Below are 19633 nucleotides of genomic sequence, written 5' to 3'. Positions count from 1 at the left end.
CACCTCATCATTTCATCTTCTACCGAAATTCCATCTTCATTAGGTAGACTCGTTTTCGCTATCTCTTCTATATAGCTATTAAATAATGTCGGCGAAATACATAATCTGTGTTGAACTCACATTCCAATTACGTTGTCCGTCTACTGTGCATGCACCAGCGAATTTCCATGAAAGATCACGAATAATTCTGATTATTTATATAGTATTTATGGACGAATACGTAATAGAACCTATATAAATAACATATATCGTTCCTAAAAGTAACGAATACGGTAAACATAAAAACATCAATAGACATATTACATAAGGGCGAAATAGGCATAAATTTCAGACACTTCAAAACAGACTTCATATGTTCTTACCGCTGGTGTAGTGGCTAGCACGTGTGCCTCTGGTGTACGGGGTCCCCGGTTCGATTCCCAGTGAGGGAATTTTAAATGACCTAAATGATTTTGCATTCGTGTTCCTGTCGTTAAAACTTAAAGAAATGATTGTAAAACGTGTATAACCAAGTAGAAAGTAAGGACAACTTACTCAGATACATTCAGTGAATCAGTTAAATTAAAGACAAGAAACAAGGTGTCTAAGGCATTTGTAACTAGAAAGGAACTCTTAAACGTTAGTTCCAGTTCCACCAAAGTAACATTTTTCTTTTACCTGTTCTCGAAGTTTCTCTTTGTATTTCTATCGGATTCGAATAAATAGAACTTCGAATAGAGACCACGTTGAATTCATTTATTGAGTAAGCCTGAAATTCTTATAAGATATGACTATGATTTATTATTATTATTATTATTATTATTATTATTATTATTATTATTATTATTATTATTATTATTATTATTATTATTATTATTATTATTATTATTATTAGTTAAAGTACGAAGTTTGAAATCAGGCGATGCAGTATTTACGTAAACTAAATGATAATTTATTTGATAATATTCACTAGCCCACTTTCCATTTACGAGGTTTTGCTTTGGGAAATGAAGTGTATACGACATTGAATAGTAAAAATATTACAATAAAAATATATTATTAAAAATATTGATTAAGTAATTGGAGTTAAACATGCTTTCCAGTAAGAATTATATATAGAGAGGATTTACTTTAAAGTGCGATGCCAACGAATATTCTAGTTTTAATCCGATTACAAACCGATAACTTACACAATACTATTTACTTCATTAGTTCTATAAACCTTTATGCTTATCGTATTATAATTATCTTTAAAATTATGATTTTGTCATTTCAAAACGTAGAACGAGAAATAAATGTAATATTCTATTTGTTAAGAAAACTTTCAAACGGTGATGAATTCAGAGCATGACCTGTCGTAGAATTTGAGACCTTGTCGACATAAGTTATCTTCGATCATGCTGAAAGTGGACTAACAATGTTTTATTAGTTTTCTCTCATTCATATATTGACTATCCCCCGGGGAGAATCTTCTGAAATCGTCAATTCTTATAATTAGTTTTTCATTACAAATCAAAGAATAATAATGAAATATTGAACATACTTAATATTTTGTTCACAGCTATGGATTTTAGATTTGCCATTCATATAATGTTCGCTTCTTATCGAATTTGAGAAAAAAAGTAGTTGCCAAAGATTTATTCAAAGAAATGTTCTCAATCTTCTAATGAAAGTGGGAACTCACTCTTAAGAAAAAACAAAACAAAACGTATATTTCCTACAGGGTGTGAGCACATAAACTTCTGATTGATAGGCTAGTGACCCAAACCGATCGACCAGTTGGTATGTCTTCACTGAGCCTCTTTTGACTCTTATATAAAGTGGTTTCCTGCTCCACACTTTTTTTTGTTTAGGTCGATACGACTATAAGTTTGTGGTGAATATTTGGACGTTACAACTCTTGCAATGCATAACAGTCTTTTTCGTATAAATTATATTCAATTTTATGTCCTAATAACTTATATACAACAGGTTTAATATGTGAAATGATTGGGGTTGGAGTGATCGTAAATGTTTTCATAGTTAGGATCTTGGATATGCAAACCCGCTTAACGTGGGGATTTAATTGTGTTGTTTTGGTACAATGGAAAATATTACAAAAATATTTAGTTGATTTCTATCATATGTTAAGACCGTTCATTTCGAAAAATGCGAAAAATGTAGTGAAACTAGATATTTAGTTATACAGATATTGCTACCTCGGAATGTTCTCCTTTATTTTTGTGATATTATCCTTTCTCCACTCACCGACTCAATTATTTGTTACTGATTTCTTTGTCCTTGCATCCTTTTTTGTACTTTTGTTCTTGTATCCTTGATAATGAGACTACTGAATATCGTCGAAAATTGGGACAATGTTTTGGCCCTTCATTTAATGGAACTGTTATTTGAACCTATGCTGTCTACCCATATCATCATCCTAATATGAGCATGTATATGTTTCCCACTTCCTCACCATACGTACACATGTCTCTTTACAGACAAAAGTTATAGGACGGGAGGACTCACAGACGGAGTAAATTGCTATAAAGGAACATAAGAACGTTGCATTTTAATTTACAGATGTTAGGGTGAGTTGATGGTAAACTTGGAGAAGTGATAGGTGATATTAAATAAAATTTCTTTTTCTTATAAATCCAAATCCGAGTACCCTCGTTGTGGCTCTACTGAGCTTTGGAGTTGCAAGCATACGATAGTTTTTGCCATTTAGATTAAAGTAAAGCGCCTACAATGTTCGTTAACCTGTTATGCGTAACTTCTTTACTGGTTACCTAACACAAGGATATCAATCTTAGCAACGCCCTCAGGGCCGGATTTAGTATTTTGGCGCCCCTAGGCCCAATAATTTTTTCCGCCCCCTAGTCTGGTTAAAGTTACTTTCCTAAAAACCTTTATTAAAAAATTATATCAGACCTATATGTTAATTGCTTAAACACCACTTCACGATGCAATTTTATCATTGCAAGTGTTTTGAGGAATTTACTTGGTTCGGGGCTTAACAAAATACCGTTAATGTATTAACAAAAGATTGGTGAACTTATGCTTTATTAGTCTGATTTTCAAAAATCAATTCAAAAAATATGTTAAGTTATGGCTTATTTATTTTTATTTCTAGATATTTTTTAAATTTTTTTCTCTCGGCCGTGCGCCCCCTGGGAGCTTGCGCATATAGGCCCGGGCCTACTGGGCCTATTGGGAAATCCGGCCCTGAACGCCCTAGCGACAATATTAATTGTATGAGCTCAAAATGACACCTACTACAACGTTGAACAGATAAATAACGGCGTTTTTTTTTTTTTTTTTTAAGTTTTGTATGAGAACTGGGAAATCTACACAAAATTTGGAATCAATAAGCGAAAACGGCACGTTTCTAGAGCGTTGTAATAATTTATTTGTAATATTGCAGCTACTTAGTTCATTTCAGAGGATCAGTTGTGAATTGTACAAAACTGTCGAAGATAATTAACTAAATTTGAAATTATATTTATCATTATCTTATTTTTATTATTTCCAGTAATGTATAGTGTGCATATTTTCTATTACTACAGGGTATTTCAAAATGAATATGGGAATTTTAAAGCTTTATAATATTTATTACATTTAACGTACAATTACAAATAACACAACGAAACAAAGAGCAACTCAAACAGTTTTTGTTACAAACATTCAGCACATCGAGTCGATAGGCGAGAAAGGCCCATAAACTTTCCGCCGGGATATGGCACAAAACACATTCAATTTAGGGCAGTCTCGTTGCAACTGTACAATTTCGTGAGGATTTGCTGACCCCTAGATACGAACGTTATGAGGTTCACATCGCCACTTAAGTGAAATGTCGATTCATCACTGAAAACGACACGATCCAGAAAATTTTCATCATGCACCAACATTTCATTTGCAAAATTGGCACGTAAATCGTAGTACCGGTATGTAGGCTTTAGAGCTTATAGAAACTGCAAACGATAAGAACGTAGCTGTAAGGTCTCCTTAAAATTCTCCACACAGATGAGTGCATTGTAACTACAGATTTAGTCTTTGCAAAATGTAAAACACAAAAAGTTATCTTTGCCAGGCCCGTATCCAAGGGGGGCCTAGGGGGGCTGCCCCCTTTAAATTTTTACCGCCCCCTAAAATTTTTATGGTAGGCTTGCAAATGAACAATAATATGGTGATAAACTATAGTATGGTTGGATCGGGCCCCCCCTAAATTTTTGGGCTGGCTACCGGCCTGATCTTTGCTACTAGCTGTTTCTAACGGCAGGCAGAGGAAACAATGTATGCGCATGCGTGTGTACAAGACTGTTTTTAGTTGCTCTTTTATTTAATGTATTATTGATAATTATAAGTTAATTGTAATAAATACTAAAAATAATCTTAAAACTAGTGGTGGGCACAAAAACCGGTTTTTCGGTTTTTAGAAAAACCGAAACTGGTTTTTGAAAATGTTCAAAAAACCGGTTTCGGTTTTTCACAGGAACCGGTTTCGATTTTCTTCAAAACCGGTTATCGGTTTTCTCCAAAACCGGTTCGGTTTTCCACCTGATCCGGTTTCGGTTTTCAAAACCGATTCCGGTTTTTTTCCAAAATTTGTTCTATTTCTGACCAGAATGGTGTTTCGTTGTTCTCCGGAAACCGAATCCATTTTCACAAAAATAGTTTTATGTGTTTTCGAGAAGTTTTCACCGAAACCAGTTTTGGAGAAAACCGAAACCGGTTTCGGCGGAAAATCAAACCTGTTTTGGAGAAAACCGAAATGTCGGTTTTTCGGGTTTCGGTTTTTATAGAAACCGGTTTTCGTTTTTTTTTATAAAAACCGGTTTTGCCCATCCCTACTTAAAACCCCGATATTCATTTTGAAACAACTTGTATTTTGTTAATACAACAAAAACTTTAACTTTTTCTACCTTCGTACTTTCACAATTCCTAGTTAGCGATCGAATTCATCTAATTTTGCTAACAATATTCTATATGCTGAAATTATATTCATCTAGCTTCTTTTAAAATTAATTTTTTAAGCGTGCTATAATGCAAGCGACGATTATGTACACTAAATCTAAGAATGTAAAATACATCGAGATTGCATATTTCCTATAAAAAGAAGGAAAAATACGGAGTGTTTTACAGACAGCAAAAGGAAAAAAACAATTTACATTTAGGTATTTATTTTTAAAAAAATATTCTGATATAAACATTTAATTCTTTAGTCAGTTAAATTATCTTGTACGTGAAAAAGCGTGTATTGAAAGAAAATATTGCCGTATGTATTAAGGGTAGCCGAAATGCCCGTTATTCTCACGGGAAAATAGGTTTGTGAAAAGTAATGTGAACACCTTCCTCCCCCTTGAAAGTGTAATTATAAAAATAAATACTAGTACCCCCTTTCCACCTCACCCCTCAATCCCATATCTATGGGTCTGAACTTCAACGATTTCGAGTATGTCACTATTTATCTCAGGGATCCAAAAACTATGAGCTGAACAGTAATATGAGTTGTTTTCCGTTATTTTTACATGTCAATCTCTTCCCACCCTAAACTGTATGCCGATAAGGGATGAATTTGGATTTTAATGGCATTGAGAGTGTCACTATTCATCTCAGCGACCCCGAAAACTATGGAATTGACAGTAATATCAGATGATTTCGATTACAAGCCAAACACACACACGCACACACAAATAAAAGTTCTGTGCACCGGACCCCATATGGATTCGATGTATGTCGTTACGCAGAATCCAAATTACGCAGAATCCAAAATACGGTGTTCATCAAGATAATCGACCGTGTCAATTTTTTCATGGGTGAAAAACTTTAGCAATTTTGCATAGGGAGAATACACGTAAGATAGCCATACAAAAAAAAAAAAAAAAGTTCTGTGCAGTGAGCTCCAGAGCAACGTTTTTTCACAACCGTGTGAAACCAAACATATCATCTAAATCTACAGACCTTTCTTTCACTTTTCCACATAGTCTCCGTTTTTTTTCCACAAATTTTCCCATAGTTCTGCAAGTTTGAAAATTCCCTTGCGATAGAATTCCGTTCCAACTGCCCGTAGATACTGACGCACTGCTTTCTATATTGATTTCACTGTCTTCGCTTTCTTCTTCGGGGGCGAATTCAAGTGGTGCCATTCCATACTCTGTCGTTTTGTTTCAGGTTCATAATGATGGAACCAGCCTTTATCTCCAGTCACAATACTCGTCAGAAAGTCATCACCTTGATGTCGAAATCTCTGAAGAAAGGTTTGGGCAATGGTCCTGTGGTCCCTGACCTTTGTGGTTCTCGGTTAATAAACGTAGAACCCAGCGGGCACAAAGCTTCCGCTAACCTAAGCTGTGAATGATTTCTTGCACTGCACTATGTCCAATACCAAGTTTTGATACGTCTATCTCCCCTAATCAGTTCATCAATTCTTACCCTATTGCTTTCCGTGGGGGCAATTCGAGGGCGCTCGCTCCGAGGCTCATCTTCGATACTCGTGTTTTCATCTTTAAAATATTTCATCCACCTCCTAACACTGCTAGCACCCATGCACACATCTCCATATGCACGGTGCAGTCTGCGGTGAATTTCAGAAGCAGATTGGTCCTCTTTAACAAGGAATTCAATTACGGCACGCTGTCGAAACGAAACATCGCTCCCTGCCATTTTGGAAATCCTGTCTGTGATCACGTACTAGCAACAAATAGCGTCAACATGTGGAAAGAAAGAAAGAAAGAAAGAAAGAAAGAAAGAAAGAAAGAAAGAAAGAAAGAAAGAAAGAAAGGTGTATAGATTGAGATGATATACTTGGTTTCACATACAACTAAAGAATATGGTTGTGAAAACATGTTGCTCACGACTTTCAGTATGCCCCTCGTACATCGAATCCATCCGGTACACAGAACTTTTATTTTCTTGTGTGTGGCTGTTATTTTTCACATGCCACCCGCCCTCTCTCCTTTTCTCCGCTTGTCAAAATGTGCTAAAAGTTTAAGTTAGGTCTGGATATACTCGTACCAAAAACATATCAAAATAGGTGCAGCAGTCTAGATGAATTTACGTGCCAAACATCGTTAGATTCATTTTTTTTATTTATAGCGATAATCGACATCACATGTGGAGCTGCACCGTGATTGAGCACTCACTTTTTATTACCTCCATTTTTGCGTCATAAATTAATTTACTAATGTTTCTCTTTACATATACATATTGCTTCAATTTCATACGAGTAGTTTAGTAGTGTGGTCACAAATAAATGTCATACACACTATGTATATAATTTAGCAACAGTTAGGTCAGTTTAGAAGTTTGATAGTTCTTAATTAGAATTATATAATAGATTATATTAAGAATTATATTATATTATATTATTTAGTCTTATTTTACATGGCGAAGTTAAGGCTAATCATGCCTTGTCTCCCACTTGACCATGCAAACATCAGCATTAATATGATAATATCAAGTACTTATAGAATGATAATTGAAAAAGCACACATTGAAATGATATGACACTCCAATCATATGCACACACACACACACAAACATTATATATATATAGTTCGAGTGGAAAGTATTGACACGACACAAGTGAAAGCTAGAACCACAAATAAAAAGACGCCGAACACATCACAAAATAAAAGTTAGAATACTTATCGGATAGTCAGTATTTTGTTGAACCTCCTTGCATGCTTTCAGTCCTACTGAAACATTCAAGGCGAGATTTTGGAGGGTAGCAAGTGTCAAATTGTCTCAAATCTCCCTGATGGCAGCTTCCAGCAGAGGAAATGTAGAGGTGTCGATATCCTGTAAACATCTCTTCATGACAGACCATAGGTTTTCTGTGGGGGTTAAGTCTGAACTTTACCCTGGCCAATCTTCAAAAAATTGGTCACAAGCATCTTTAAGCCAAGATACCACACTTTTGGCTCTATAACAAGGAGTTCCATCTTGCATAAAGAAAGACGCACCAGTTTTTTCAAAGGACGATTTCAATGCATCGTCTAAGCTCAAAAGAGGCAAACTGATTCATGGTCTGGTTTCTAGGTGGAATAATTAACTCTCCTACACCACCATAACTAAAGGAACCCCATACAATGATACTAGCAGGGTGTTTCACAGATGGACAGGTGTACTGAGAAAGTGTGGGATCAGCACCAGGAGGATGATACATTCGCTGGCAACCAGTGCCACTAACAAGAAACGTGGCTTCATCAGTGCACAACACTTTTTCTCCAGTCCAAGTACCATGTTTTTTACAGAATACCAGTCTCTTCTTACGATCTTTTTCTGTAAGAAGGGGTTTCCGGCGAGGTCTGTAACTTCGTTGCTCTAAATCCTCATGAAATTTCTCCTGCACCGTCCAAAGGGACACATTACTAAGCAATGTAGGATTGTTTTCTTTTAATTCCCTAGCTGTTAAAGAAAGCTGCTTCTGCAGGTGCCTTTTCATGATCTTTAGCGTTCCTTTGAGACACTTTCCTAGGTCTCTCAGACTAAGGCATTGTGACTTCTCCTTCGCCTTAAAGCGTTTAACCAAACGGTGTTCTGTCCTCAGCTTCAGATTCGTTTGCCTACAGATATCTTTGATTTTTTACCAGCTTCAAACAGGACAATCACCGCCTTAGTTTAACAGGCTTCAGCACGTAGTAAGGCATCTTGTCACAAAGTAATCAGATCCCAACACACACAGAGCAGCAACAAAATTACACGAAATACTAAGAGCACAAGCACATACCAAGTAATTGTGTCAACCCACCAGAGCAAGTTAAAACTTGTTATTCCACAGCAAGAAACACGAAAGGTGGGTGTTTCCTGCCAGCGAGCGACAATATTAAGGAAATATGCGGATGGTGTATAAAACATATATATATATATATATATATATATATATATATATATATATATATATATATATATATATATATATAATTACTAATTAACACACAATATATTCAGATACGTTAGATATCAATAAGTCTCGAAAGATTCATATATATTACATTTAGATACATACCTTTCATCTAATGATTATTTTTATTTCTTTATTATTACTACTCTGATTATTATTATTATTATTATTATTATTATTATTATTATTATTATTATTATTATTATTATTATTATTATTATTATTATTATTATTATTATTATTATTTGGAGAGTCTTACGAACAGAAGAGAAAATTTTAACAAAGTATGTATGCGAAAAATACTACATAATGTTTATACAAGTGAATACTGTTTACGAAACATACACTAGGTTTTAAAATACCAAATAATAGCATAAGAAATAGCACGATTTTAGTTTCTCTGAATTGAAAATGTGAAATTTCCAACGGTTGACAGATTCTTTAAGTACCTAGGTATATAAATTTAGACTTACTGTATTAAGCAAGTGAAAATTTAATGAGATCTAACATAGTTTTTAAGCAATGACGTTTAGAAACATTAAGCTAAAATGTAACTTTAAGACTGCTATTCTTAGCTTTTCGTTGTTTTAGATAGATAGAGAGTTTGATAATTTTTACAGCGTTGACACAGAATTATTTTTGCCTAATTGATTTAATTTACATCATGGCTTATAATAATGTACTTCTTTTTACCATTTTCTTATTTATTATTATTATTACTATTAGTAGTAGTATTAGTAGTATTACATCGTAATGTAGTGCTCTGAAATTATACAATGTGCTGTATGTATTTTTGCTAACAAGCTGTTCGCGGCACTGAAATAAATATTATTATTATTATTTCATTATTAATAATAATATTAATAACCTATTCCAATATTAATAACTTCAATTATATTTATATATTTTATTGTCTATTTCTACATGGCTTAGCGTTCCCTTAGTTGTTTACTTACAAATTGTCAGTGGCATATAATGGCTTTTCCATCCTGTATCCTCCAAGAAGCTTCTGAAAAAACACTTCGTTTACTTGTACACCTAAAAAGCAAAATAATTAAATGTAAAGAAATTAATATTTGATAAAAGTCGTCTCAGGTAATAACAATAAAATATTTCATAGAATATTATAAATTGCATACAGCTGGAACATTTCAAGTGATACTTTCCAAGTATTTACTTGGTAAAAGTATATGATCTTATTTTTGTGAAATAGGTCTTTGCTATCTCATTTATTACTACAGCTTTTTATAATTGAAAAATGTAGTATCATGAATGACTTAATGTAACTGTTATACGCGTAAAATGTGATTCGCTAATTTTAAAGAAAGAATCGAATTTCATCGTAGTGTAATTTTTCGGAAGATATTTTGAGATAAAAGGAAAAAAGTAACATGGAATTGTAGCATATAGCTATGCTGTGTGATTCTAGCGTTAGCGGTTGGTAATTTTAGTAAATTTGGGTAGCTTACTTGTTTATATTTACATTATTTACAATAATATTTATATAAAAATTCCAAATGTACTTCCTTCGTTGAGAATTTAATTCCGGTTGTTGCCTAACATTGTATCTTGAATAACATAGCTAACACATAAGATGAATAACAGGTAGACTGCAGTATTTATATTTCTAGCAAATCACATATTCTAGAAACTTCCCCAAAAGGCTTAAATACTATTAAGAGGTATATACATAGTATTTAAAATACTTTAATTGTATTTACAGTGGCGGCGATTGGACGTTAAAAGTGGGGGGAGGGGGAAAGACATGATCTGAATATTTCTATATCAATCTTAGTTTCACTGGTTGTTTCTAACACTTTGTTTGACGAAAGATTGTTTAACCAATAGGACAGCATCTTTTTCGGTTAAAATATCGTATATCGTATTTCATATTTTATTAAGTAAATTGACAAGAGCAACGCAAGTAGGTACTAGACCTTTGTACTCTTAAACAACGAAAGTCTAAGAAGAGATTTGATTCCTTGCTCATGAACATCTTAAAATTCTGTCTGGAAAATTATGTGATCAGACTATTTAATAACAACTTTGCAAAACAAATAAATAGAAAGGGCAATATTAATCATAGTCATGAATAATGAGGCTTGTTTTTGCAAAAGTTACATTTAAACTGAGGATTAATTAACAACTTATATTTTTAATTCCATACATGCTATTAAATGTATGTTATTACTCTTAGAAAATGAAAGACAGTAAATACTATAAGCATATGCTACGACATTCCTTTTGTAGCTTCCCGAAACATGTTCATTGCCATTAGGTGCAGTTTTCACTTTCTTCGAACATATCAAAACACAACAATACTTAGAATCCCTCCACACTCTAGTTATACAAAATAATCCTAAATCTTGGAATTATGTTGAATTCACTAAATTTAATTGTATGTACACTCGTACACCCCTAAACAAACGACTTCACTCGTATATTACACTGCAAAAAATCAATGGAAAAGGTAGAAGTTGTGAAAGACTTTTTTTTTTTTTTGTGACATGTTCTGTCAATTAGTCTCAAAGCGGTTCACTAATGTTATCAACCCCATGTAAGAAATGAAAGTATGTTGGAATTGTTGTGCTCCAATAGATTAATTTTTGGGTTATTTTCCGTGGCAATTAAAACGCAATTCCTGTAGCTTTCTTAACTCCACGAGAAGACAACCAATACGTACTCGTGCAACAGCAAAAATTATATGGTACCATTTTTTTTCTATGAACCAGTAATACATACAAAAACTTTACATTTCTAAATGAAACTATATACATTAATGGGTTACTTAAAAAAAATGGGGGTCAACTACAACCTTTGCCCCCTAATCGCCGTCCACTGGTATTTAAAATAATATTTTATTGTAAAATAGTATTAACAGTATTTAGATATAAAAATATATATCTTGCGTTAGTTAATAGTATCAGGTCCCTTACCTGGGTAAGGTACTTCTCCAAGTGAGAAAAATTCCCACAAAACAATGCCAAATGACCAAACATCAGATTGTGAGGAAAATACGTTGTTACGTATGGATTCCACTGCCATCCACTTGACTGGTAACTTTTCCTATAATATCAATGTAAGGAACGTTAGTATGTGAGCAATGATATCGTACCGTAAAGTGATCATGCTATACGCCACTTTTGTCATGTTCTCTTTCAATGATATAAATTAATTTACTATTTTGTATAATCCCATTATTTGTTTATTAACATACAAAACTAATTCGTTTGTAGCTTCCAATACAAGATTCTTGAATAGGTATTAAAACCATCAATTGGAAATATTTTCTAGATAATTGCAAACAATGGAAAGTATGTCAAAAGTGAAGTAACGAATATAATTCGAAACATTAACTTTCATTAGCTGCTGATAAAAATAGTATATATTTTATTTATAATTTAATTTGTTTGGGTGACAAATTTAAGCTTTAATCATCATTTATTAGTGCAGTTTAAATGATTTCAATATTCATTATGTCGAAAATTATCCGGTACTTTGAACAAGTTCCTTTTCATTATTGAAATATACTTTATTCAAATAATTTACTATGAAATAATAAGAATTTACCAGCACTAATAATAATAATAATTTCTAATGCGTCAGAGCCATTTTACTTATTGTATATAGTTCGAGGAATTTGTTTTCTTTTGTCTTCTTTCAGTTCTTCACACAGTTTTTTAATGAAAGCTTACGTAATTATAAACATTATTTTAAATTTCAGGATCTTGAAACGCAACAGACAACTATAACATTTCACAATTAGCTGATATTCCTTGCACAAACGTTCTATATAGTCTTCTTTACGATATTTTGACGTCTTTATGTTGTTCTTTGATCTTGATATAAAGGTAATCAAGAAAATTCTGTCGCCTTTTGTAGAGGTCTGTGTTCCATTAGCCCTCACACCTTGAGTTGAATGCCAATGGAGATAACACCAAGGTCAGTTGTTGGTGTGGGTATATCCAACACCCTACCTGGTTTTGGCAGTTCAGTTACACCGTGAATTTGCGTAAGGTCAGAGTGAACATGGGACCTCCACAGAATGTCATAAGGGCGTGTATGCTGTACGAGTTCAAACTGAGATCAACGCCGCTGCAGCGGAAAAGAAGATATGCAAGGCCTTTGGTGAGAGTGTCGTGATTACCGGACAGTGCAGCGGTGATTTAACATGTTTAAGGACTGTGACGAAACACTCGAAGACGCACCACATGCCAGAAGATCAACACATGTACAAAATGAAGATCTTCAGGCATCAATTGAGGCGAACAGTGGCCAGATATCTGAGGAACTGGGACTACAATTCAGTGTAAGTGCAGAAACCATTCTGAAGCACCTCCATCAACTTGGGAAGCACTACAAGTTCGGACGATGGGTCCCACATGATTTGACTCCGGGCTAGAAGGCAACGTGAGAAGACACCCGTGTTTCTTTGCTCTCTCGTCTGAGGAAGGAGTCATTTCTGGACAGGATGTTGACATGTGATGAGAAGTGGGTTCTATACGAAGCTTCACGGCGCCGTCATCATTTGTTAGTATGTCATGAACTGGTTCCAAAACAGCCGAAACCAGCACTGCACCAGAAGTAGGTTCACATGTGTGTTTGGTGGACTGCTCGTGGCATCGTAGATTCGGAACTACTACCAGCTGGTCAGAGCATCACTACAGCTGTATACTGACACCAGTTGAGCTGTGTTCAAGAAAAACTGAAAGCTCTGGAGCCAGCACTTCTGAATCGCAAAGGGGTCCACCTGTTACAGGACAACGCTAAGCCCCACGGATTAAGATGACCCGGGATACTATTCTACGCCTTAGATGGGAAACACTATTGCATCCGCCATACTCTCCGGACACTGCACCTGTTCAATTCCTTGAACAATCGCCTTCGAGAATGCCAGTTCAAATCGCTAGTAGAGGCGCAAAAGGCACTTGATACATTCTTCTCTCACCACCCACAAAGTTCTACCGCGATGGAATCCATGGCCTTCTAGAACGTTGGCAGAAGGTCGTCGATGCTAATGGAGACTATTTTTGATCTTCCAGTTACGTCTTAGATGACATATCGATGTTCGAAGGTGGTGGGTGAAAAAGCTACAGAACATTCTTGGTTACCTTTATAGATTTGCTGTCTCTTAAGAGTAGTCGTTCAGAAAGATGCAATGCTCTCCGTCTCACTTCGCCGTCATTAGTTGCTCCTTTATTGCTTTATGTATAGAAACAAATGGGAAAGTTTGTCTTAAATGGAAGTTCTTACTAATTTTCTGTAGTTCTTACAAGATATGACCATCTCATCAAATGGCGATCCTAAAGGAAATCAACAGAGTAGAACAGAAAATTATATTTAATCTTGTGTTACGGTGTTGTAATCAAACATTTCGATTCTTTCTTTAGGTAATATTCTTGTAGTCGATAATCAATATTTACTAGTACTTTTACCCAGTGGTGTTATTCTATTTTTTTAACCACCGGTTCTGTATCTACAGGGTGTTTCAAAACAACACCGACAACGTTTGGAAGGTGATTCCTGACACCAACAAAAGACAAAAAGTTTAGCCCATCCTGAGTGCACAAATGCTTCCTTTCGGAGTTCTAGACTGCCGAAAACATGAAAAAATCAACTTTAAAGGTCCATAGCTCTCCAATACTATGGGACCTATCGTAGTCGGGTCAAGACCTTAATCCAGCAATGGATCGACAGTTGTTGATAATAGTATGTATGCGTTTCAAATATTGTAACCCTCACGACTACACTCATAAGAACCCAGTTCTCATTCTTGATATCCGAGTATTTGAGATTAAGAAATAAATGCTTATACCTTGAGCCATTCTGAGAGATCATATGTTTAACCCTGTAGCTGTAAGAACTTCTAAAAACAAAGACAGCTAAACTAAACTTTACTTGTTCCTGAGTATAACTGGGTAAAATTTACTATGTCTGGGTGTAACAAACGGTTCTGCGAACTCAAAATCTTTTAACAACTGGTTCTAGCGAACCGGCTGAATAGCACCACTGCTCTTATCAACTAAAGGGCTATGTTAATTATCATAAATAGAAAACAAAAGTTATTGTAGATTGGATAGTATGATGAAAACAACTGATCTGAAACTAATTAATTAATACTTCTATTTTTACTAATTTCTCCAGAAAAGTACTTTATACTTAAAGTTGATATAGTGACCATTCTGAAAATGATGAGTAAAAATTATTAGTAAGTATTAATCTGACTATTATACGAATATTTTTATAGTTGTTACTATATAAGTATAGCTTTGTAATTGTTATACAGTATACTGTAACATCATTTAAAACAGTATCAAGTTTCGTTTGTTTTTTAACACATATTTGTGTTACTAGCATTTTTGTACGGAAATATTTTAATGGTATGTATAAAATATTATTCACATGTGCCTGTTAACGTAAGATCTTATTATGAGAGGCTATGGACATCCAAGGTTTGAAGTGATTTATTCATGTATCTTTAGTTCGATGTCCTGTTTGAAAGTTGATACTATTACTCTTCAATTATTCTACTGCGCTAGTAAACACCCAAATTTGGTCACCGGACTTCGAGATCCGATGCTTTCAATTACTAACAATGTCATTTTCTCTAAGTACTCCTGAACTTGGAGATTCTATGCCTGCAATTACTAGGAATACCATTATTCCTAAATACTCACCTCAGATTTCTTTTTATAATTGTTTTCCTTGTAGGTACGCCTGGATAATCCAAAATCACATATTTTCACAATGCGTTCATGGGTTAGTAAGATATTTCGTGCAGCAAGGTCTCCATGAATTACCTAAATGTAGAAATCTAGTTTTATTCAAAATATCCAAAGACAATTTTTGCCCCTAATCCTTCACGTACTAGCAAACTAAATAAATATAACAGTTAATGCAACACATGTAAGCTATTTTCATTAACATGACAAAAAAAAATCTTAACAAAGATTATTTCTGTTTACACACACTACTCTATTAAGCAACGCGAGTTAATTGAAAGGATTAGAACCAAAAACACTCTGAATGCTGTCGTACTATAATGTGTGAGGAGACTAGGAATAAGTGGAAATCAATGCACAAGGTATTTTAGTACAAAATAATATTTTATTTACATAGACACAAGAAAATGAAAGAGAGATGTGTCAGTAGTAAATACAGGATGGAGAAGAGGAAATGCATGCTTTTTAAACCACTAGTACTCGGCGACGAGTAGAGGTATTGATTTGGAGCAACCGTTGGCAGACAGCTCAGACAATAGTGTTGCAGTCACTATGAAGCATTGGAGCGTAGAACAGTGCTATACATTAACATAACCATCCAGATGAAAATGTTTCATCACTCATGAATACTAGGACATCAGCATCTTCCGTAAGAATAGCGTCCATTTTGCCACAAAATTCTCAGCGCTGTACAAAATCCGTTTCACTTAGCTGCTGGACAATCATTATTTTGTAGGGATGAAATTTAAGATTATCATGTAAGATGTGATGAAGCGAACGACGTGACATACCCAGCGCGACAGCCTGTTGCCTAGCGGATCGTTTCTGACCAGCAAGAACTTCCCTTTTCACTCTCTCTACGCTTTCCGGAGTTCGAACTGAACGGGGAAGATCAGGGTTTTTATTTTCATCATAGATCAAATACTTCTGAAACCCATTGAGGTATTGTGTTTCGATTTGGGAATATACCTCGATGTTCGACATTAAACTTTTGACGGAAAAGACGTTGAACCATGGCCACAGAATCATTATTTCTAAATAATTGCTCTACCGCGAACACACGATGCTCTACGCTCCATAGTGACTGAAACTACATTGTCTGAGCTGTCTGGCAACGGTCGCTCCAAATCAATACCCCTACTCGTCGCCGAGTACTAGCGGCTTAACAAACATGCGTTTCCGCTGCTCCACCTTGTAGAAAAAATGGAGAGACTCAAAGTATGTGTATGGATTATGTTGTTATGAAGACACGAATGGACAAAAATATTAGTGACTAAATTCGAAAAATGGAGAAGAACAATAACAAAGGAAAAAAGTAATACGCACCGGAATTAGATGTAGAAAAATTCCCTTAATTGAATCGTTAGGTTGAAGAAGAGAACAAGTGCAAAAACCAAAATGTTAAGAAATCGAAGAAAAAACTGTATAAGTGGTAAGTTTTCATTGATTAACCACCTTACTTGTACCGGAACTTGAGAACTATACAGTACATATGTGTAACGAGGCTTGGAAATAATGTAGGAGATAATGAAAGTAGAAAAACTAATTTTGACATTTTTTGGTCTTCATTCTCTTCTCCAAATTAACGATTCAATTAGGAATGCCAGAATCTTGTTAGCAACCACACTTCCTTCGCAGATATCTCATGCACCAAAATATAGATACGCACATGCTAAATAGGTGAGAATATTATAAGTAAAATATGAAAGTAAACAAATTTAAAACCACAGGAGATACAAGGAATTTATCTCGGTTCAACTAAAATGGAGAATACACGCGTAAATTTATTAAACAAACAACTGAAAATCAACATACCTGATGGCAAAGAAAAAGAAGTTATCGAAATATGCATTTGTTAGCTTCCTAAAAACAGTTGATGAAGTAACAAATAATTGCCAAAAAAAAATGAATTATCCATCTTAAAATTAGGTATTAAAATACTTTCGTTGATGGTTTAAAAAATTTCATGCTCGTAGTTATAATGTAAAAATATGATATACATGTTATCCAGTACGTATATTATCGATAAAATTCGTAGTCAACAATAGCGTGATGAAAATACAAATATAAACAAATACTCCAACTTAATATACATACAACGAAGTCATACCATTTTAACCATTTATCCTTTTTGACTTTTATAATATTTGTGCCGTTAATTTCATACAAAGATTACAAAGAGTTCTACAAACATACACAAAATCAAATAAACTTTATACTAAATAAAAAGTATGCATAATCAAAACTGTTATTTAATTCTGCTGTTACATGTGAACAATAGACATGTATTTAGTGCCAAGTAATATTTGAGTACTATAATACTTGGCTGATCAGGAAATAGCGTTATAAACCGAATCTAAACTTTTGTAAAATTAATGTCGGAGCTGAAAATGAATCACAATTAAATATTATTATATTTCAAATGGGTGACTAGAGTGTTCGAAGAGAAATAACAACACTTTTTTTTTTTTTTTTATCGAGGAACACCTTCATATGATAAATATAAATAGAGCAAAATATATAGCTTGAAAATCATGCAACCAAAATTTCCCTACTGTATGTTATTTAAACAATTTAATATAAATGTATCGAATAAACATAACAGAATTAAACACACTTTCACCTTAAACGCTTCACACAAATTATCTATACCACATACAGATGGAAATACAAAGGAACGGAAACCAAAAATTGATCAGAAACTACTGATGGTATACTGCAATTCAATCGCAGCTGACATCGAAAAAGTAACTTGATTTCTGTAAGCAATTTTAGATTTCCCAAAAGAACTACACTAATGAATATAAAACAAGTAAATAAACAATTGTTATCAAGCTAGAATTGAATCAAATTAGAAAAGTATTGTAATGTTCCACGTGCTTGTGTGTTTACAAACACCCAACATATGCTCCTATTTATAAACAACAACTACATGCACCTTACTATGGGGTACTACAGCTCCAGATGAGGGAACAGCAGCGCCAACGACTTACGTTGTGCGCCTATATAACCGAGAGGGTTTCAACGACAGCTACCAACCTGCGATTGGCCACCTCCTCCTTTAGCTTGCTCTTGAGTTCTAGGAGATACCCAACCCAAAGCCTCTAGTTTGCTTCGGAACTCTAGGTTATTCCTTCCTCCCGCTTAGCTTGCTTCGGAGTTCTGTGGCTTTTTAACCCCCTCTCTGCTTGCTTCGGAGCATTGGGGATTCCAAATTCACTCCATCTAGCTTGTTGCAGAGCTCAGTGGAGATCTTGCCCCAGGCTGCTCGGACCTTGGGCCACTTTTCTCTACATTGTATTAGAGAAATTACATTATTGTAGTATTTCTGTAAAATACTGTTTATAGAGGATTTTTGTAATAAACATGTAGTGGGAAATGATTCCGGACTGTAATTTGATCTGCCTGTGCTTCATCTACTCCTGCACAAGTAGAACTTTATAGTATAAACAAAGAAGGAAGATTTCAATATTGGAACCAAGAACATTGACATAAGTCCGTTATATACTTACTCGTTTCGATGCCAGGTACTCCATTCCTCGTGCTACTTGGTGAGCCCATGAAATGAGGTCCTTTGTGCAAAGCGGGTTAATGCCATGATATCTTATCTCCACATCATCCATCCCTTTATTGTCATCCATGCTCATGTGTTTATAGTCTACTTGAAGACATGATAAACGAAGGATGATATTTTAATGGAAAATGACAAAAAGACGAAATAGAATCTAATTTTAAGATTATATCATATATTAACACTAATTCGATTACTTTAAGATATTAAATGTTATTTTCCTGTGTTACAACATTTTGCAACTAAGATACCTAAAACCAAAAGAGGTCAACGTACCGCGTGTAGATATTCTGAAGATTTAAAAAATGAGAAATAAGAATACCAACAAAGATAAGCTAGGTCCAAAATCACCGCCTCATAGACTGCCAGGTGTCAGAAATGCTGTCAGAACTTCCAAACCTATTTCTATATTTAACCATTTTTTAAAATATCTTATTTATAAATAATGGATTATCGAGAGTACTTTCTCTTCTT

At 34.4% G+C, this 19633-nt stretch overlaps 1 protein-coding gene across 1 annotated transcript in view; it reads right to left on the bottom strand.

Annotated features, from left to right (window-relative positions):
- The window catches only part of LOC145670702 (platelet-derived growth factor receptor alpha-like), a 71169-nt gene that overhangs the window by 46176 nt on the left and 5360 nt on the right, over positions 1-19633 (bottom strand). Inside the window, exons 3-6 of the mRNA XM_081739484.1 lie at positions 19101-19246; positions 15544-15666; positions 11803-11932; positions 9823-9904 (exon numbers count right to left, since the gene is read on the bottom strand). Of these exons, the coding sequence (XP_081595610.1) occupies positions 9823-9904; positions 11803-11932; positions 15544-15666; positions 19101-19235 (470 nt within the window). The 5' untranslated portion in view covers positions 19236-19246. The remainder of the gene's footprint in view (positions 1-9822; positions 9905-11802; positions 11933-15543; positions 15667-19100; positions 19247-19633) is intronic.

The sequence above is a fragment of the Thermobia domestica genome, chromosome 14 (genome assembly GCF_964235325.1).
Source record: "Thermobia domestica chromosome 14, izTheDome1.hap1.1, whole genome shotgun sequence".
NCBI classification, from domain to species: domain Eukaryota; kingdom Metazoa; phylum Arthropoda; class Insecta; order Zygentoma; family Lepismatidae; genus Thermobia; species Thermobia domestica.
This window is presented reverse-complemented; position numbering and strand designations above follow the sequence as displayed.